This window comes from Cydia splendana, chromosome 21 (genome assembly GCF_910591565.1).
Source record: "Cydia splendana chromosome 21, ilCydSple1.2, whole genome shotgun sequence".
Classification (NCBI taxonomy): Eukaryota; Metazoa; Arthropoda; class Insecta; order Lepidoptera; family Tortricidae; genus Cydia; species Cydia splendana.
The window spans coordinates 9,707,659-9,730,054 of NC_085980.1; the positions used below are offsets into that span (position 1 = coordinate 9,707,659).

Sequence of the window (22,396 nt, forward strand, 5' to 3'; positions counted from 1 at the left end):
ACATTCCCTACTTACGACATAACAGCTTGTTTCATGTAGTGACGTATTGTTTTATGACTACATAAAAATATTCGTTTTCAACCACAAGGTATCACATGACATTGTCGATAAGGTTGATTTCAAATTGAATGTATATGGAAATGGCGCCTTATTGACAACCGACCGTAAGCAGGTACCCTTTTAGTTGAGAATGGCACATATGTGCCTTAATCATGGCTATTCAAATAAATAGCCTATTAAGAACCGATATATCAGTATCTATGAAGATTAATGCAAGAAGTAGATGGGGGTTTTCAGAAAAAATTGTTAACATTTACTTTTTTTCGAAAAACCATAAATTTTGGGTTATTTAGACTCAGAATCACGAGTATGTACTATTGAATGAGACAAAGAACAAAAGTGTCCCCAGTTTTTCATACAAATTTTGGGTGTCAGTTTTGTAGCGGTCCATACAAAATGTATAGGAAAAGGCGTTACAAAACTGTCATTTTTGGGACACATTTTTTTCTTTTTAAATCGATAGTCCTCGTGATTCTGAGTAGAGATAACCCAAAAGTTGATGGTTTTTCGAAAAAAAGTAAATGGTACACTTTTAAGTGAACTATACGTCTACCATCAGTTTTGACATTGACATATACGCTCACGTCTACGTAAATTACTTTCTATGCATCTCGCTCGTACTCGCATATTAGTGCAAGCGAGATATACAGAAAGTAAATTACGTAGACGTGAGCGTTATGTCAATGTCAAAACTGATGGTAGAGGCTCTGTTTAGGCAGACTAACGCTACGTAACAATCGTAGTGTAAGTTTTACCACGTACTACATTTTCCCGCATGACGCAAGCCGAAGAAGCCCCTGAGCTGCAGAAGTCCATGGGCACCCTCGGGGCCCGCTGTCCCTGTACTCCTTCTGTATCATCGGATTCATCATGGTGTCTGTAGGTACCATTTGGAGGTGCGCAGCAGCTAGTGTAGGCTGCTTTTTGTCAAGACAAGATTTTTTTATACATAATGTTCTGTTTCAATCGTAGCATTCATTGTGTATTACATCTATAATAACATGCATCTATCGAATTATCAATAGATATAATTCCCATTATTAGTCATTATCTTCAGATAAGCGTTAGTTGGCAATATGGCGGTGACACGGCGCGGGTACATTTTCGGAGCATTTCTGTCTGGCGTGTTAAGTGTGCTCTTGATTATTGTAGCCGTGTCCAGTGACAGTTGGGTAAGTCTTCAACTTACTTGCAGTAAAATACTTAACTACTCAATAATAAGCCATTAGCATAATTATCCTACCAACTATTGGCACCTTCAACTCTTTTTTATGGACACAAGGGATGGCTTTTATGCGCTTTTCGATGTCAATGTCAGGGTTGCACTGAAAAATACTGGTATTGAATGGTGCCAACAGTAGGTTGCTGATATCAAAGTACCTAGTCTACTCTTTATTTACCTACCTAATTGTTAAGTGCGATATGCAACTTAGGAATACTGAATAATCGTAACATTCAGTTTTTATCATGGTAACATTAACGGAGGCTGTTGCCTCTGCGTGCGTCCTATGACAGTGCACGGCAAGGACAGCATTCCCTCGGTATACCGGTCCGTTATATTTGTCGAATAAGCCTCTACGTGTTGGCATTGCCTTCACGTTTGTCTCCAAAATGTCCAAAAACACTACCTATACTCTTTCGTGAACGGGAAACACATTAATCTTCTTCTTAGTCTGATATTCTTGTCAGAGCAGTCGTGGTCATTGATGTCGTTGTACGTCCATTTTCGTTGTTTCCCGCCATGCTTCTCTATTTATTGCATTCCGCGCGCACAGATTTAAAGGTGACCCGGTGAGAGCTTTAACTTGGTCGGTCCATCGCATTGAGGGCCACATTAATACCGTATTGTTTTATTTTCACCAATTTTTTTTCATTCACTGTACAACTAACTGTTTCAGATAGTCTCAACCGCGTCAGCAGAACTGGATGTAGCGGAAAGCGACATCCAATATGGGTTGTTCAGAGGAGAGCTGGTGCTTCGAAGTCTGGGGACACCCACTTTCAATACGCTGTTTAGTAAGTAAAATTTGATATTTAATTTCGGGGCTTATCGCGAGGCGCGAGGCAATTTCCTCGCGCACTAAACGGCCAGTGTAGGCGTGCCTCGCCTCGCACGTCTACACTGGCCGTTTAGTGGCGTATGCTCGCTCTGTGTGGACCCGGATATTCATTTAATATAATTTAACCTACCTAAGGTAGGTTAGGTAGGTAATTAGAACTTTGATACATCTAATTCAGCCATAAACATTTCCAGTGACATGTCTGCCTGAGGAAAACGCGTGTGCAGTCAGCTGCAAGACTGAGAGGGCAGCCAGGGTTGAAGACGTGAGTTCAAATTGGAAATTATAATGTACGTATTCCCTTTTGTCCCCGCCGGGCACAGGTGGGAATAGGCGTTTCGTATAACTGTCATATCCCCATATCACTCCTATTTGTCCCCGCCTCATGTATGGCCGGGGTCACGCGGGGCGGGGACAAATGGGAATACACCAATTAAAGATACAATACCTACGTTCTAGGTTCAGATCTACACGAACGCAAGGGGCTGTCCATAAATTATGTCATCGTTTTTTGACGATTTTTACGAATAGTGACAATTTAATTTTCAAGATCTTTAAAAAATAATTTGTAGGTAACTTGTACGTGAGTGAGTTTTCTAACTTACCTAATACCCCGGCCACACACTCTACCAGTGATATAGGAAGTGGGAAGTATGCAGGGCAGTATAGCGGCCGACGACGAGTAGCGCGGCCACACCACGTCTCTGTCTACTTTCATCGCTACTTCCCATGCCACTCGTCGAGTATGTGGCATGTGGCCTAGGTATAATAAGGAATTATCGTTTGTCTTTCAGGTTCGTGCTTTAGCCCAAGGAAATGCCCCTAGCCTCGCGTGTGGGTCCATTACGACCGTGCAAGTACTCGATCCACGTAAGTTGTTTATATTGTACTTACCGTCTAGCATAAGTTGCGTTCTCGCGCGAGAGAGCATACTTCAAGTCGCGCAAGATGTATGGAGTTGCGAGAACGCAACTCATGCAAGTAGGTCTGGAACCTTTGCGGAAGGGCAAAACGCTAGGAATGTGCGAGATAGTTACTATGTGGTGAACGAACTCATAACTGAAATGTATTCAGCCAGGATAAACAATTAGGTATCCCAGTGGGTTACAAGACAAGTGTACAGATGTGAGTTGTGACGGGCGGTGCAATGCATGAGATGATGGTAGGAACATTAAAGAACGATCGTGTATATATAGAATAGGTACAAAGTTTATATACAATATTAGTCTTACAATATTCGTTTTAGGGTTCATCCACATATTACGTCACATCAACAGGGGGAGGAGGGGGAGGAAAAATCTAAATTTTGTGTGGCGTAATTAACGGACGGCACCTAATAACCAACAACCTAAGCACGTGTAAAATATAATACGTTTTTTCTCTATGTCAACCTGATAGCACTGCTATTGCTGTTGTTTTGTTGTTTGCAAAGGTGGCTTCCCTCGAACTCTTGTAATGCTTTTGATTGGGTTTTTAAATTTTCACTAAAGAAATATTTCCCATGAACAGCCAACGAGCCAGCAGTGATTTCCTTCGGCTTCTACATCAGCCTTCTGGTGGTCCTGTTCCTCCAGCTCCTGTTTGCGATAATAGCAGCCGGCCTGGCCATCATCAACTCCACTAAGAACCCAACGGAACCCATGTTTGGGTTGCCCGGTAAGTTTAAATATTTCGCTTGTATACCTTAGGCTTTATCGTTTCCTACTCTAACCTCGTGCCGCCCAATGTACATTAGGATGTACACTCAGTTTTGATGCAATGTCAACCTTAATTAAAAACAAAGTAGGTAGCGTTTCATTTGTCTCGTAAAATTTTCGCACAAATGAAATTCAACCTAATTGAAAATACAACAAGATTCTAACTTCCTTGGCTATAATTTTGTATGGTGGGCAGCTCGAGGCTAAAGTATGGACACTATCAACATAGAATTTCATACATTAGCCTGCCTATTCTTATACACGCTTAATTATATTGCTGTCTTGCCCATGATGCCGGCGGTCATAAATAAATATTCCCGTCAAAACAATTTTTAACCGACTTCCAAATCTCAAGAGGAGGAGGTTATCAATTCGGTTTTTTTTTATTCGGTGTAACAAAAATAGTGAGTGTCCGTTTAAGGGCATATTCGGTATCGTGTTCTGATTAGGAAATAGTAGAAGAAAAATTTTAAAGAAAAAGGAACGACTTCTTTGGGGGCCGGTGAATAGATTATTGTAGATGGTGCACTATGTAGAAAAGGAGGTAAAACCACCCACTTTTCTAGTAGCATTTCGTGTCTGTAAGGGTCACAGTTCTAGCCTAACCTAACCCACTTCTCTGATAGCAGATCGGTTCTGTGAGGATCGCAGTTCAAACCTAACCAAACTCACTTTTCTAGTAGCATTTCGTTTCTGTAAGGCTCTCGGTTCTAACCTAATCTCCTGTATTCTTTGAATATTCTTTTTTCCAGGCTGTCTATGGAGCAACGTAGTTACATCAGTGCTAGGTTTCACATCATTACTGATGTTCGGAATCTACTGGGCCGCTTCAGGCCTTAAGAGCCACCTGGCCCTTTCGTACATAGCGGGAGGCGACTACGCGTTCACGGCGGGCCTGGGATATTCTTTCTGGTAATTATTTATTAGTTTATTAAAGACTAGCTGTGCCCGCGGCTCCGCCCGCGTGTAATTCGGTCTGTGTCAGTAAGCGGCTAATTTCTAATCCTAATTTCTCTCCCTCTCCCCTGGAGGCGGAACTTGAAGTAAAGTTGACATATGCTAGAGGACTGTAGTCCAGATAAAATATTTTACAATTAGGTACCTACCACTAAATAAAACTACACTCCAAAATCAATAGTTTTATACGCCCTTATTCAAATTTTACACGTGATTTAAACTTAGAGAATATAACCAAACGGAGTGGTCATTAACAGGCGTTCCCCTCTGTCGAAAATAGGCGGCCAATGGTCAACCGACGTTTATCTGACATGGCTATGTTTACGTTATGTAGGTGCACATTTGATGTGCCCCTCCCCCGCAAAAAACGCCAGACTATTTTGTACCGAAAATTATAGACATGGCGTTTCCGTTGGTTATATTCTCTAAGGATTTAAACGACAGAGTAGTAGGTGAATATCGGACGATACAGTAAGGTATACGCGCGCGAGCGAAAGCGAAGCGGCCTGCCTGGCTAGAGCGCCACTTACCGTGGTCTTCTTCAGACTCCCGAGGAAGACCACGTGCCCCTTGTAACCTCAATGCGTTGCGAAACTTTCGCGAATGATTCGATTTTTTTTCGGGAAGGCATGGTAATGCGTATAAAATGCGAGTCCCAAATCGTTTGACTCCGCAAACGACCAGTCGGCCGGATTAAGATATTTTGATGCCCTAAGTATTTCTAGACCATGGTGCCACCTCTCCCCAGGGTCATCAAGATTAGTTACATAGAATTTTTTTGGTAAATTGAGTGACGTTCATTGCTGCATTTCAGCTGAGAATTGAAATCAGTCACATAATTTTATCACTAAAATTGACAGTGCCGCAGCAGTAACGTTGCAACAGAGTACCTAATGCTGCTGCAGGCGCCACCCAAATGTCACCTTTATCATAAACATCTTAGAATGTTATTGAATACGCGAGCGAAGCGAGCGCGAAAATTTTTCGATATAAAAACACAATTTCATAGACAGTTGTACATTTTTACTTTTAGTATGGAAATCAGTCACATGTCACATCATTTTATCAGGAAAATTAACAGTGCTGCAGCAGTAATGTTGCAACAGAGTAATGCTGCTGCAGTCCCCATCCGAATGTCACCTTTATCATATCTTAGAAAGTTATTGAAAACTCGAGCGAAGCGAGCGCGACAATTTTTAGATATAAAAAAACGCAATTTGATAGACAGTTGTACATTTTTACTTTTAGTGTGGAAATCAGTCACATCATGTTATCACGAACATTGACAGTGCTGCAGCAGTAACGTTGCACCAGAGTACCTAATGCTGCTGCAGGCGCCACCCGAATGTCACCTTTATCATAAACATCTTAGAATGTTATTAAAAACGCGAGCGAAGCGAGCGCGAAAATTTTTCGATAATTTTTGGTGCCCCCTAGACATGGTGCCCTAAGCACTTGCTTAGGGCACCATGTCCCCTTTTAAGCAAAATAAGCACTTGCTTATTTTGCTTAATAGGGTTAATCCCGCACTGCAAATGACAGAGGTCAATGGTTTTTTTTTTAAAGTACCCACCTTCGTAGCCAGGAGGCGATACGTATGAATATGGATTTGATATGGATGCGATATAATTACGATTAGGTATAATTCATGACGGAGAAAATAAATAACTTTAAATAATTTTATGCAATTATACGCGTGTTGATATGTTTTATTTTACCACTACGTAACTATGTAAACCCATTTATAGTTTTCTTGGTTACTTAATGTTTACTCAGCTCCCCAAAAGATGGCATTGTACAATGAGGGGCAATTAATTTACTGTCGTTTAATTTTGTTGTATTATTAAATCAACACAATTATTCAATTAAATTTGTTGATATCCATACGATTGATTGAAATTTTAGAAGAGGGGTCTTCTAAACTTAGAGTTAATTTGGCAAAATCCTTCCTCAGTGGCTTATTTATGTCACATCGTATTAAATTCAGTGGCATCTGTTAGTTTACCAGGGTACTCTATAGTGTTAGCACATATTTGAAAAAAGTTTGCCCCTCCTTCCTAAGTAGCGCCATACGATTCAGGGGCAAACTTAAGTCAATCGAGTGTTGTGGCTACCCCCCCTTTTAGGGTTTGAATTTTTATAGCCTATAACCTGGCCGGAGATTTTCTCGACAGATTAGTATAGTTTTCATCAAAATCCGTTCAGCCGTTTTCACGTGATGCGCGTTCAAATAAACAGACAAACAGATAAACAGATAAACAGATAAACAGACAAACAGACAAAAATTCTAAAAACTGTTGGAACGTGTTCTGTTATCGATTCTAAGTATCCCCAGCCAATTTGTTTTCAAATATCTTCCATGTACAGACTTTCGACCCTCTTCAGCTTTATTATATGTATAGATACCAAACTAAACTGTAATAAAAAAATAAAAAATAAAAATTGTTTATTTCAGATTTTTTTTTTCTTTACAATCCATATTTGTGTTAGTCTACTTATATCTAAACTTAAAAAACTACATGTTAGTAAATATGTGTGAATACATAATTAAAGAATGCTATGCCCTACCCGTCACAATACTGACCCAGTATTTTAATATTGGACAGTCGAGGCGTCCAGCCACCATCCTCAGGATGTTGTTATTACTGTCTCTCACTCGTCGCAGCAAAGAGGCTACCCTCTTGCGTCTGATGGCATGGAAGCCATCCGTGTGCGCCTCGGCAAACATGCCTGACGCACTGCAGTGACGAGGCAGCTTTAACAACATCCTGAAGATATTATTGTACTGTATACGAAGCGTGTTGTAAACGCGCTTCGTATGTTTCACCCATAGACTGCACGAGTAGAATAATAATAATAATGTAATTGTAACTAAAAAAAAAAACATTAAAACTAACTATGAATTAAAGATTTAAAAACTAAACTAAAATTAAAATAAACCTACTTAAAAATTTAACTAATACTTATAATATTATATAAAAACTAAATTATACTAATAAAATATATAAAAATAAAAAGAAGTTATAAAGAGAATACCCCTTCTAGAACCTCCGCCTGCGGCATTGAGCCCATAACGCTGGCTGCGTTACCTCTCTGTATTGCCAGCGATATGCGCTGGGAGAGGTAAGCGCCAGCCCTATGGTCTCCCGAAGCGTCGACCAGCCGTGTCGACAGGTCCCCCATGAAAGTTTTCATGTCCGCCGACCAAGGACCCATTGTTTCCACTGCAAGCGCCGCAAACTCATAATCTTGCAGTAAAGATGAGTATTTGCGGCGCTTGAGTAGTTGGGCCTGGTCGGCAGCAGCGCCAGCCTGTGCCCGGGTAGCCTGGATGTGGGACTGCGCAAAGGTGTCTACGCATGTAGCGTCCCACACCAAAGGCCTACCCAGTCTCCACGGCACCAGTGTGGCTCCATTATTCAATTAAATTTGTTGATATCCGTACGATTGATTGAAATTTTAGAAGAGGGGTCTTCTAAACTTAGAGTTAATTTGGCAAAATCCTTATGGCTGGCTTATTTATGTCACATAGTATTAAATTCAGCGCCATCTGTTAGTTTACCAGGGTACTCTATAGTGTTAGCACATATTTAAAAAAGTTTGCCCCTCCTTCCTAAGTAGCGCCATACGATTCAGGGGCAAACTTAAGTCAATCGAGTGTTGTGACTACCCCCCCTTTTAGGGGTTAAATTTTTATAGCCTATAACCTGGCCGGGGATTTTCTCGACAGATTAGTAAAGTTTTCATCAAAATCCGTTCAGCCGTTTTCACGTGATGCGCGTTCAAATAAACAGACAAACAGATAAACAGATAAACAGATAAACAGACAAACAGACAAAAATTCTAAAAATTGTTGGAACGTGTTCTGTTATCAATTCTAAGTATCCCCAGCCACCTTTTTTTCAAATATCTTCCATGTACAGACTTCCGACCCTCTTCAGCTTTATTATATGTATAGATAGATAGATAAGACGCCTTCTACAAGGATATTCGTACATTGACCCGCCTGTTGCCATCTTTTTTGCACGTGCATAATTATATTGCTGTCCTGCTTGCACAGTGACATGGACAGCCGGCACCATGGGTGGGAGAGCGATATAAATAGAGATAGCAACAGGCGGGTCAATGTACGAAAATCCTTGTGGTAAGTATTTTCTTTAGCAAACGGGATGAAAATGTTTTTTGTTGGGTTCAGTTAAAACATTAAAATTTTGTGTTTTGCAGGCTTCTTCTAGTAGCTCTGCTGTGTTCCGTGGCCAACGTAGGCCTCATCGAGCTCCGTCGGTACCTGCTAGAACGGGACCCGCCACCGCCAGTCATCAAAGTCGAAAACCATTCCGATGGAACCATATTTTTGTACTAATAACAGCCACGGAATATATAGACGAAGCTCTGGTGTTTTCCCATTTGTCCCTGCCCCACGTGACCGCCGCCATACATGAGGGGGAGACAAACGGGAATGATTCATACGCAGCGCCTATTCCCATCTGTGCCCAGCGGGGACAAATCGGAATACACCGAAGCTCTTAGTACATTATTGACTTCAAAAATCGGTCCACATAACTGACACGTATCACTGACAGTTATCATCCCTTCTCCATAATTGTACCGCACCCGCAGCTTTCAATATTACCCAATAGGGGGCGTGCATAAACTATAGGGGGCAGCATAGGACCTGTCAGATTTTTGTCGCGAGGCGTAAATGTATCGTTTATGCCTCCGATGTAGCCCACAAGATGGTAGAACCTAATATGCACAAAGAAACGTACGTACGAGAACGGTAGATAGTAGCACTTGCTTTGGCAATGTACATGTGCACATATGATTCCGATTCAGGCCACAAGATGGCAGACCCACCAACGCGCACGGTCCCTATGACGTTGTCGAGCTGCGCGCAGCGTAGTATAAACTTAACAATAGACAGAGGATTAGCCGTCGAGTCTATTATAAAGCTACAAACTATACATAGAGTCGCTCGCGTCACAATGCACGTTGGATCATTTTTGAGGTCCAATCAGACTTCTATTATTCTAGTTCGTTTACTAAATCATATTATTAAGGACCGTCGAGTAGGTACCTAATTATTATTTGGTACGCATTATATCGCATCATTCGCGAACCGCTTTCGTTCCTTCACAGTTATCGGCTCACAGAGATAGAGCGTTCAAACTAGGACAGATAGTGCGCCTGCCCAAAGCGTAGAAGTCTATGTAAAATAATTATGTTATAAATAAGTTATTTAAGATAAAATATTTATTTTGATATAAAGTAAAACCATTTCAATAAAAAAAAACTTTATTTCATCAATCTACCTGTCTAAACCTGTGATTATAATTATTGTAAACGACTTATGTACCTAAATGAAAAAAATACTTAAAACTTTCATCATAGATAAAATAAGGTACCGGCTGGTGTACTAATGTAAACTTAGAATGAAAATTACGTTTTAATGGCGTTGACTACTAGTCAAATCAGTTTCTTTTTTGGAACTGTCAAAACGATTTTGCTACTATGGAATTAATATGAAACACTAGCATGTGACGTCACGATCAAATTACCTACTCTTTATAGCTTTATACGGGTTTTAAAATAGAAATTGTGTCTAAAAATAACTGCTGTCTACGTTTCTCTATTAATCTTCTGGTGCTTTATTTCATGCATGGTGTAAAATAGTTTATTTTAAATACAGTCAAATACTCTATTCTGAAATGCTACCCCTAAAAATGAACACGAGAAAGACAGACATAGTGATGTCCCTTTCTTACTCTCTCAATTCCAAAGAGATTTCGTGCCCGGCCGCGTACTCGAGTAGCACAGCGTACTTGAGCTTCACTTTGCTGTGGTCGGCCGTGATTCGGTACTTCCGTATCAGGTGCACCAATGCGGTCTTCATTGACATCAGTGCGTAGGTCTTTCCTGAAAATAATAATTCAGCCTATATCCATACTTAATATTATTAAGGCAAAAGTGTGTCTGTCTGTCTGTCTGTCTGTCTGCCTGTCTGCCTGTCTGTCTGTTACCTCTGAAGCCGTTACATTACTTGTTAAGCCGCTGAACTGATTTAGTTGAAATTTGGTATAAAGATAGTTTGAGTCCCGGGGAAGGACGTAGGATAGTTTTTATATCGGAAATCATCCCTGAAGAGAGTGTAAAGGGGGGTGGACTTGAAAGAGTTAATGAATTGCCTTAATAATTGAAGTAAGCAATGCGCGAATTGAATGATTGCTTTATCCAGGCGCTATACGTACTTTAGCTGCTGTCACTAATTCCACGCAGCCGAAGTCGCGGGCAAAAGCTAGTTATTATGTAGTCTGCGTCAATACTGTAATGTCGTCCGTTTCAAATCAATCTATATGTCGGCGGCCGATCGTAAGATCAGGCATATCGTGAAATTCCTAGGCATAACGTGAAACGGTGAAAATCTTTGACTCGCTCCCTAAGTCGACGGAGCCCCGCTACGCGGGGCTCCTATTTCTGGGCAGTTTGCCCTTCGGGCATCTGAAGCAACCTAACGAACCTATCCTACCTATACACTGGTTTAATGTGACTATCGTCAAAAACATTACACAGGAACATTACGATCTGCCTGATCTTACGATCGGCCGCCGACATATACAGGGTGATCAATCCAAATGGGTCAGTATGGAGAAGTCAGAAACTATGAGAGATAGCGAAATCTGTTCTTAGGAACCATGGCTTCGACTTTAGATTTAATAATAATGGCATTCAATTTTTTTTTAAATCTATCATACATAACCGGGATTCGAACCTGCGGGCTCAGCACGGTTCCATTTTTATCGACTATCACTATGCGCGTCCCTTTCGCACTTACATACTTGTTAGAACGTGACAGTTATGGTGACAAGGGATAAAAACGCGACCGTGCTAAGCCGCCTGGTCAATATTCTTGTTGTTTGTTTGTATGGCGACTTTTAAACGATGCGTGATAGGTGGGGGGTGCTCGACCAAATACCATAGAGAGCCCCGAGACAAAACAAACTACATTAAAAAAAATCAAAATGGCCGACTTTTTTTTATTTTTTCAAGTTGGTCCGAGCGCGCTGAGATTTGGCATGCGGTGAGCCTGGGGGCCCAAGATTACCATGTCAAAAAAAATTTTTGGAAGAACCCGAAATGGCGGCAGACACGGGCAAAGCCAAACTCCCAAGTAGGTTAAGCGAGCCCGAAGGGCGAGCTTTAGGCCGGGAGGCCGAAGGCCGACCCCGGCGGAAGGCCGAAGGCCTGGAGCCTCCACCCCGACTCCCAAAACGCGAGGCCGAAGGCCGAGCTGCGTGAATGCGGTGCTTCCAAGTGTTATACCAAGTCAACTGTCTTGATGAGCGAAGCCGGCGGGCCTAATGCCCGACGGCGAAACATCGAGGCTTGCGAAGGCCGAAGACCGAGCTCCGCGTAGGGCCGAAGGCCTGAAGCGTCACACGAGAGGGGGAAGTTGGAGCTTAAACACGACCCAACACTTTTCCTATTGGGAGTCGCGTTTTGGGAGTCGGGGTGGAGGCTCCGGGCCTTCGGCCCTCCGCCGGGGTCGGCCTTCGGCCTCCCGGCCTGAAGTTCGCCCTTCGGGCTCGCTTAACCTACTTGGAAATTTGACTTTGCCCGTATCCGCCGCCATTTTGGATTTTTCCAAAAAAATTTTTTGACATGGTAATTTTGGGCTCCCAGGCTCACCGCATGCCAAATCTCAGCGCGCTCGGACCAACTTGAAATAATTAAAAAAAAAAGTCGGCCATTTTGAATTTTTTGAATGTAGTTTGTTTTGTCTCGGGGCCCTCTATGATATTTGGTCAAGCACCCCCACCTATCACGCATCGTTTAAAAGTTGCCATACAAACAAATACTACACACGATTACATAAAGAATATTGACCAGGTTAGAATCCCGGTTATGTATGATAGATTTAAAAAAAAAATTGAATGCCATTATTATTAAATCTAAAATCGACGCCATGGTTCCTAAGAACAGATTTCGCTATCTCTTATAGTTTCTGACTTCTCCATACTGACCCATTTGGATTGATCACCCTTTATAAGAAAACGGGACGACACTACAGTATTGACGCTTTTTGATTTCTACTCTTTTTTTGTCAGACTAACATCCCATTCCCGAGCATGCACAATGCTTAATGCACAAGAGAATAAAACTACCATAAATATGCAGAGCTGATCTGCTCAACGTACAGTCAGGTGCAGAGAAAAGTGACCCCCCTTCCCTCCCCACCCCTGCATAGAAGTTTGTATGCAAAAGTGCTATACGAATAGTATTGCCGAATGTACAGTCAGCGTTCAGTCTTCGTTTCTTCACCAGCTGTTCCAGCTGACCTTACGGCTCGGCCAAGACTTCGCGTGGCGGCGGCAGCGGCAAGCGGCCATAGGTGGGTGCGAGTAACAGCGATCCGACCTTTAGTTTTCACCTACGCTGCCGCCGTGGTCGCGCTTTTAGCGTCTGTGATCGTGGTTTTCATTTTTTAAAGTGTTTACCTCAGGTGCGAGATTGACGAACAATTCAATAGAAGATAGGAGTGCAACCATCACCATCGATGACAGTAATCCTCAACTCATATCTCTCTCATCATCTCCTCCAAAGGGTGAAGCCGTAGAAGGCCTATTAATGGCTCGATCTATTTACTACTGTGGCCAGGTGGTTCGGGCTCCAGAAAGGGCCCCAGAACTTCAACCCGCATTTTCTATCAATTTAGATATGAATAGCTCTTTGAATATCTTTATCATCAGCATAATTGACTAACCTATGCAGTTCCTCCTGCCAAGGCTAAATCCGCAGAAAGCGCTAGGGCTCTGCGGCAGAGTGAAGGGGTCCAGCCACCGCTCTGGCCTGAATTCGAGGCGATCCGGGCCCCAGATCGGCAGCCGGTGAATACCCCAGAACGTCACGGCGCATTCGCTCCCAGCTGGGATGGTGTAATTTTCTGAAATCATTATTATTTTTTACTACCACAAGCTGAAGTTCCATTTGAATTTCAAAGTCAAGGTAATTTAATCGTATTTTTTCAAACGAGCCTACACGTGATATTAAAGGTCGCCAGCTTAACATTTGAAATTCGTTTATTACTTTAGAGTGCTTTAGAAGAAAGACTACGAACACCCTATGACAAAAACTTGCAATGCCCACCAATGATTTAGGGCGGTTTCAGTATATACCTACCAAATTCAGCTCGTATATACCAAATGTAGGGAAAAGTAACGCGCATGTGATCGCATAAAAACCAAATGTAGGAAAATGTAACGCGCGTGTAAGCTTGTTACGTAGGTATGGCCGGTATGGGTGCTAGCTGCCTGAGCGTAAGGGTGCTAATACAAACTTCACTTGATGGTAAGACGGGTGTCTGGTGAACGCTCAATAAACTTCTTACTCAGTTTAACCTCCTTCTCGACCTCCCGGGCGACGAAAGGAGCCACCGGGCTAAGCCGGAGCACCTCCTTGATCACCGCCTCCGTGTACACCAGTCTCGGCATGTCTTCTTTGACCAAATCCACACTGGAGCCAAGGACTGACATTATCCTGAAAAAGAAAAGACTGGTATAGTTATTGGCCCCTCCATAGTAATTGGCCGCTCTAACTAAGTAAACAGAAAGAAACAAGGCAATAGTAAGCAAGAACCGGTAAGATAGAAATACTTAAAGACCCGCATACTCAGTTTCTTCGGTCACGTCTCGAGCCGAAAGAATGACTCCATAAAGCGTGTGGTGGTGTAAGGTAGAGCAAACAGAACAAGACCGCGTAAAACATCGCCCATGCGATGGACTGACCTAAAGGACCCCTGAACGCATTTGCCAGAATGACCGCCAACCGTGGAGTGGAGAATAGAGATAAATCGTACGCCAAGTAACATCTGTGCCTGATGTCAGCAGTTGACCACGATACTCTGCAAAGAGTATAACGACAAAGAAGAAGAAGAAAAAGACTTACTCCTGATACATTTTCTCCTGCACCTCCTGATACGTGCCAACGAGCACCAGAGTGGACAGCAGCGCTCGTGACGAGGTGTCGTATCCTGCTGCGATGAGCGTGTCCAGCTCCTCCTGAATCTGCTCGTCGGTGAACGACCCGTCTTCTGTCAGGTCCAACAGAAGGTCCAGGAATGCGATGAAACGGCTTGCTGTCAAAAAGACGCGCATAGGAAACGGCTAGGGCAATTGTTTAGTTAGGACATGTTAAAAGGGTAGGTACATATCCTAAATGTGACCTTATTGTCGATGGCGCTTACGCCATTATTAACGATGCTCCGACATAAATACAAACTTGATGTGACTATGGACCAATTCGATCCATTCTGCTTGTTATGCCCTTAGAAGCCTCAGAGATGTGTTAGATCTAGATCAACTCAAAATTGTTTATTATGCCCTAGTAGTAGAGTCAAGATTGCGGTATAGCATAAGGTTTTGGGGAAATAGTTTTTTATATAATATAAACGGAGCCTTGATTGCCCAGAAAAGAGCATTTCGAGCAATGGTAAACATTCCTACTCTGGGTCCATGTAGAGAGTATTTTCATAAACAGGGTATTCTCACGGATCCCAGCTTGTACGTCCTCATTCTTCTTACCCAGTTTGTGAAAGACGTTGCTATAGTTTGTACAGTTGAAGAAGTCTCGCCTAGCCACAAGGACAAAAAACATAAAGCACAGCTTCATTCCAAAGCTAAACATTACGCAAGATATCAGGCAGTCACTCTATTTAATAAGCTCCCTACTGACCTAAAAGTCATTACGGACTGGTTTTTATTTAAGCGTAACTTGAAGTCGTTCTTATTAACTAGATGCTCATATAGTATTGAGGAAATATATGATAGATCCTATCATAAGGTATTTATAATTGTTATTTAGTATTAGTATACATAAAGTGGTTTATTGTTGGTATTTATAAAATGTATTTAATGTGATTGATTTCTGACACAATGATTGTATTGTTTAAGAATAGAATAGGTAAATGAAATGAAATGCCGCGCGACGCTGTGCGGCGTAAGCGCCATCGACAATAAGGTCCCTTTTCATAGATAATACCCCAAATAATTACTTTTTCTACTGACAAAGTTGTTTGACAGACTATATTACTCATTATTTGGTGAAAAGGTTTTACTTACGTGTTGTACTGGCATGCCTAGCTTCCAGTCTTTCAGATCTTCGCTTGTTTAGCATCTAAAACAAGTGAAATTAGATTGAAGAGAATTCATTTCATGAATTTTCACTTATGTCGCAGCCATTTGGTTAATTTAGCTAGCTAATTGAACGCCTAGGCCGTTCCCCAATTCCGTATTTAACTAAATGACTACACGACGTTCAGCCATCTGGTTAAATGTTGCGATCAATGACTTGACTGGTTGTTCTGCAGCCATCGACACAATATTTCTTACTTGCATGTATTGATAACCTACTATAGCCACGCACAAACGAAAACTTGCCAGGACAAATGCAACTTTGATTTGTCGGGTAAAGACATTCAAAATACAATGGACCGGTAGGCTTTTTTAGACGTCTTTGGGCGGAGAACTAAAGTCGTCGATATAGCCCACCGGATTAGCAAGCTGAAGTGGCAGTGGGCCGGTGATATTAGCCGTAGAACCGATAACCGTTGGGGTAGACGAGTTCTCGAGTGGAGACCGCGCATCGGCAAACGTAGCGTAGGACGCCCTCAGACTAGATGGAGCGATGACCTTCGCAGGACGGCTGGCAAGAGCTGGATCAGAGTTGCCGCAAATCGTGCTCAATGGCGTGCAATAGGAGAGGCCTATGTTCAGCGGTGGACGAGAGTAGGCTGATGTTGATGATTACTATGGGCGGCTAGAGGTCCTGAAGGATAATATCATAGGTATTTATTTAAGCCACTTACGGTTCTTGACATGTTATGGACGCGAACCATAGCTTTGTCCATGATTTTTCGGAGTCCAGAGAACCGGTAGCAGATTTCGGGTTGGAGCCAAAAGCTGGCCAGCCGCTCAGCGATGACGTATAAGCCGTCTTCAATCGCACTCTTGTATTCCTTGTTGATAACTGACCGGTCGTCCAGGGAGATGCCGATGACGGTTTCTGTAATTGATAAAAATCATCAACGCAAAATACAAATCTCAATGACAATTAAGTCATTGGGTTTCTGAAAGTTTTCAAAATATCAAATAGGTGTCAAATCTAAAAGTTTCTGAACTTGAATTCAGTCCGTTTGTCATGATCAAGACCGCAGGAATCGGGGAAAAAATGGGTCACGTAGCATTCCCATACCAGGATTCGAACCTAGTACCTGCAACTTCGTAGGGTCTCTGACCGACTAGGAAGGCGATACTTAACATTAAAGTTGCCGAAGCGATTCATACTGTCAATAACCGGAATGGATGGTGGAACATAGTACGGAAGAAACTGGTGCCCTAATAGGTCATGGCCCCCTGGAGCATCAACGCAAGGACTAGGTACACTTACGACAGACAGCCTCAAGGGTCCTCTCCGTAATATACTCCATAGGAATGAACTCTCCTTTCCCGGCCTTCGGTTCCATGTCCTGCGCTAGTATCGCCGCCTGTCGGTTGAAGACATCCAGGAACCCATCCAGCACATGCTGGCTGAAGGTCGGGTTCATCAGCTTTCTGTGACGTTTCCATGTCGGCACTTAGGAATAAAATAAGCTGATTAAATTCTCGAAATCAAAAGATTTATTTACTCCTAAACCTACGTCTTTGAGATACTCTTAAAAAAAAAAACAATTCAGTCTAATAGATAAGATTAAATTATATTATATCAAATATACTCTTATCATCTATCAAGGCCCACTTGCACCTTGCACTGCACCAATCCTCTGGCGTTCTAAAAGTTTTTTAATCCTGTGTCGAAAGATGGCAGTAAATTTACTGTGACTACAAAATGTACTATGACAAATACACCTCTATACTGAATTCTCTTTGGTGTTAGGGAAGATTAAGTAAATAACTTCGTGCGAATAAATGGTACGAGTTGACAAATACCTTCACCATGAGTTTTATGCGGACTTAAACGCTAGTGACTGCGTCAAGTCAAACGCATCTCGTTCGTACCAATGTCAGTAGGTACGAGGGAGATGTATTGTGAGTTACGCGGTCGCTAGCGAATATGTCAGTGTCAAATACGGATTCGCTCTCTTCGTCAGACGTTCAATGCTAGATAGAACGGAACAACAATCCGAGTATATTTTTCTAAATGATTACCATTAGAAGTAAGCAATCCGTAGCCAACCCAGCTGGAACCCAGTCTATAGTAGTAACTTTTCTCCAAACACGAATTTAGCACGGTAAAGGCGTCGTCTGGATCGTTGATAGCTGAAATAAAAGCGGAGGTAGGTATTTAAAATAATTGAGTTATTATTACTATAGAGCAGCGGTCGGCAACCTTTTAGCAGCCAAGGGCCACATAGTAGTTAACGAAGTTGACGCGGGCCGCATTTTGTTAATATTTGTGACTTTATCAGACATCGTCGTTTGTCAATATAACATACAAAATAGCCAGGGAGGCTCGCGAGCCGCAAGTGAAAGGTTCGCGGGCCGCATGCGGCCCGCGGGCCGCTTGTTGCCGACCGCTGCTATAGAGAAACCATACCAAACAATGAAACTGTCGCAATCGCAAGCTGTACAGTCACCTGCAATAATATGTTACACAATGAAGGCCGCAAAAATATCTGAGACGATCTCATTTGAAGAGCCATAAGACCGTGTCACATATTTTTGCGGCCTTTGAAGAGTAACATATTATTGCAGGTGACTGTACCACGCGACCAAACCGTCGTAAGCGGCTTAAAAATTACATTATCAACATAAAGGTTTAAAGTTAATGTGGAGAAGACCGTCTATAAGGGAAGACCGCCTACAAGCTCTTTCGTCGCTTAACTCTTGCGTTACAGAAGTCGGTAGAGCAGGAGTGAAGCTCTCCCTATAGGACTATGTCTGAGCGACGTACGGTACGTATACAAATCGTCAGGGTGACAAACAAAACTCACTAATTACTACCACAAGTTAATAGCCATAGTGAACCATATTAACACCTAAATAAGGTTGATTTCTGTTTAATTTTTTTTTTGACGTGATAACGTCTTATAAATCGATGAACACCGGTAGTATGCACAAAAAAGTGTCACGTTGTGGACAGATCTCCATGGTAAAGTTGTGTACAGATCTCCATGGTAACGTTACGTAATGTAATGGTAATGTTTTCTTATGACGTTATCACGCAAAATTATCGTCCGTAAACCGACTTTACAGACAACCATATTTTTAGTAATGAGTGAGTTTTGCTTGTCACCTGACGAAATACGAGAGACAGAGTCGTCAGAGTAACACCTCTCCACATTGACCTTAAAAGTAAGTAAGTGATTACCGAATATGACCCTGGGGCCAGCCCACAGAGTAATGACGCCTCCGGCCTTTTCAGCGGCCTCGCTGACTTCCTTGCCATTCTCCCAGAACCCTGGAATTATATATTTATATGACTACGTATGTAGTTTATATGTACTAAGTAGATGATAGTTAATTATAAGTTTGCAATAAATAATTGTTGGTACAAGTTTTTTAAAGCTGACAGTGCTTTTCTTTCCGGAGTCCCTTTGTTTGACATAAAGTTTTAAGTCATAATGTATGGTTTGTCATATTAGGTATCATTAGGCCTTAAATATGAAACCGTTAACTTTTCAGGATTTTCGTAAGGTTATCCTATAGATAGGCTAGGTTAGGTTTGTTTTATGGCAATCCTGAAAAGTTACGCGTTTCTGAACCAAACAAAATTATGACTAACGAAAATGCGGACAAAACAATAGAGACCCTTTCTTTCCACAGGCAACTAAATACTCATCGAGACAGTTCTAACCCCAAACACAATTAGGTTCCGTTGTTTTATCACAGAGTTCCGATGGCCACCTCCTTTCTCCATCACCAAATCAGCTCGATGGTACCATAATATTGCATTGTCACCCGACTTACACACATAATATATGTATACCTATACAAATTTTCAAGTTCATCCGGAGACCGGGAAGTGAGTCAAATTTAACTTGTAAGATTTGATTACAGACAGATAGACAAAGGGAGAGGTACGTAAAACTAAATAAAATCACGTAAAAGCGATCATCGTGCACAGAAATTAACACAACTATAAAAGTTGAATCACGCTAGACCGGGGCGAGGCCGGGCCGGAGCTTCCGGCACGGCATAGAAAACTATGGAAAGCACCACGTGATAACCGATTAGCCGTCATAGAAAATGGCATGTCAGACGCCTCGGCTCCGGCCCGGTCTAGCGTGAGTCAACCTTAAAACTAAATAAAATCTTGTAAAAGCGATCATCATGCACAGAAATTAACACAACTATAATTATTATATATGTACTAGCTTTTGCCCGCGACTTCGTCTGCATGGAGTTAGTGACAGCAGCTAAAGTAGGTATAGAGCCTGGATAATGCTAATAGCAATAGTTTAATTCGCGCATTGCTTACTTCAATTATTAGGATTCATTAACTCTTTCAATTCCACCCCCTTTGTACTCTCTTCAGGGATGATTTCCGACATAAAAACTATCCTATGTCCTTCCCCGGGACTCAAACTATCTCTATACCAAATTTCAACTAAATCGGTTCAGCGGCTTAAGCGTGAAGGTAACAGACAGACAGACAGACAGACAGACAAACAGACAGATACACTTTCGCCTTTATAATATTAGTTGGTATGGATTTATATTACATAGATTTAAATAAGTAACTTACGATCTCTTCCTCCTATAAGCTTAAAGAAATGCCCGACGACTGGCAGGTAGCCATTAAATCTTGGCGGTGCGTTGGCTAACTCCAAATATCTTCTCCTTTTTTTCTGCAAAACCTATTATTTATACGGTTAAATACATATCGAATAACAAACACTACATACTTATGTAATCTTTAACAAAAAACCGGTCAAGTGCGAGTTCGTTTAACTCGCGCACCGAGCGTTTCGACTTTCAATTATTTCATGCAACTAACTAAACACTTGATTTTGTGTTTTGTTTACGTTTTCCTTTATCAGTATTTTTTTTCACTGTATGTAAATAAATAAAATAAAAGTTCAACCTCCTCTTGACCTAGTAACCGCACTTTGACATTTAGAAACGGAACCCTTAAAAGCCCGAACTTCACAAAACGGCCTTAGAAGCCATAATTTTATTATCTTCGTCAGCAGTTCCATATACCTACTATTACCTACCTCTTACTTATTACTTACATTTCTCAATAAGTTCATGTGCAAAACTTCTAAAATTTTACGTGGCATCTACTCCAAAAAGAAACTGTCATAGTTACCATCAATCGACGCGAAAGGTATAATGAATGAATGAAATGAATGAATTAAACTTACATAGAACAAAGCTACTAGACAGGACGTAAGGAGAATCACAAGTACCGCTGCGGGCGACATTATTATAACTGAGCTTGGCCTGGATAAAGTTTACCGAGATCATTTTTTATATGAATCGAAATATAAATATAGGTATACAATATATTGGAATGCACATGAAGGGTTCCGTAGATAATAAAAAAAAACTGGATTAACTTTTTTATGACGAATATCTCGCTAAAATTTACTTAAACTCAATTCAATCGTGGCGTACCTATATATAGCCTGTCCAATTTCTAAGATCAAATTCGCCATACTATTACTATGGCGTACCTACTTGATCTTAGAAAAACGGACAGACTATACCTATCTGTATTTTTAATTAAATGCAGTGAAAGTCGTGTCATTAGGTATCCCGATCGCGAGCGATTTATTGATGCACATGAGATACCTAACAATTATCGTCAAGGTCGTATCAAAACAATATCTAAACCATAGCTAATTGCTAATTCGGAATCGGCGTTTCTTAATCTTGTTCTAAATAATCACAATTCAGGACGCTAACACATATTAGTCTGACAAAAAAGAGTAGAAATTAAAAAGTGGCAATACTGTAGTGTCGTGCCTTTCAAATCAATCTAGGAAAACGGGACGACAGTACAGTATTGCCTCTTTTTAATTTCTACTCTTTTTTGTAAGACTATATCTAATACCCATTAGCGCCCTCACTCAGTTTTGGCAGCCCACCATTTTTCTAATGCTGGTAGGTAGGGTTACAGTAGAAAATCGAATCAAATGCCATAACCTAAGTGTACCCAAGTGAGTACAAAAACAAACTCCGATAAAATAAACCTCATATTGCCATGGAGAAAAAATCATTACGTACAAAGATATATACAGTGGTAGGTACTACTAAACGAAATTAATAACTAGCTTAAATTTTAAATAGGCCCTTGAGGCATTGTACCAAGGATGCTGGCGGCATTTCCTCGCTGTATCGCAATGCTGATACGTTGTGCGAACTTGTGCCAGGTGCGAGGTAGCCACCAGCTCTTCGGTCACCAGTTATTGCCATTTGGTTAAAACACGACTGTATTAATTAAATGTCACCCAGTACTAAGTTTTAATACGGAACCCTAAAATTGGACAAAATGAAGGTAAACAAACCAATTACTTTTTTAAACTTGACCCTTCGTTGTTTTGCACGGATTTACTGGTTCTAAATATAATATTTCGCAAACTGATACTCGTAAAAGTGAAAGTGACTGTGTCGCTCCGTCGTA

General features: G+C 41.5%; 2 protein-coding genes across 2 annotated transcripts in view; one reads left to right on the forward strand and one right to left on the reverse strand.

Moving 5' to 3' along the window:
• The first annotated feature begins 1,062 nt into the window (after positions 1-1,062).
• LOC134801304 (uncharacterized) lies at positions 1,063-9,142 on the forward strand. Its single transcript, XM_063773842.1, has 7 exons — positions 1,063-1,232; positions 1,959-2,076; positions 2,315-2,385; positions 2,915-2,990; positions 3,630-3,776; positions 4,570-4,729; positions 8,999-9,142. Exons 1-7 carry the CDS (start codon positions 1,137-1,139, stop codon positions 9,135-9,137), a joined length of 807 nt encoding a protein of 268 aa, XP_063629912.1. The 5' UTR covers positions 1,063-1,136; the 3' UTR covers positions 9,138-9,142.
• A 1,093-nt stretch (positions 9,143-10,235) lies between these two features.
• The window catches only part of LOC134801364 (uncharacterized), a 32,146-nt gene continuing 19,985 nt past the window's right edge, over positions 10,236-22,396 (reverse strand). Inside the window, exons 12-21 of the mRNA XM_063773903.1 lie at positions 19,136-19,225; positions 17,974-18,084; positions 17,216-17,401; positions 16,631-16,831; positions 16,078-16,130; positions 15,889-15,943; positions 14,717-14,906; positions 14,160-14,308; positions 13,536-13,715; positions 10,236-10,690 (exon numbers count right to left, since the gene is read on the reverse strand). Of these exons, the coding sequence (XP_063629973.1) occupies positions 10,536-10,690; positions 13,536-13,715; positions 14,160-14,308; positions 14,717-14,906; positions 15,889-15,943; positions 16,078-16,130; positions 16,631-16,831; positions 17,216-17,401; positions 17,974-18,084; positions 19,136-19,225 (1,370 nt within the window). The 3' untranslated portion in view covers positions 10,236-10,535. The remainder of the gene's footprint in view (positions 10,691-13,535; positions 13,716-14,159; positions 14,309-14,716; positions 14,907-15,888; positions 15,944-16,077; positions 16,131-16,630; positions 16,832-17,215; positions 17,402-17,973; positions 18,085-19,135; positions 19,226-22,396) is intronic.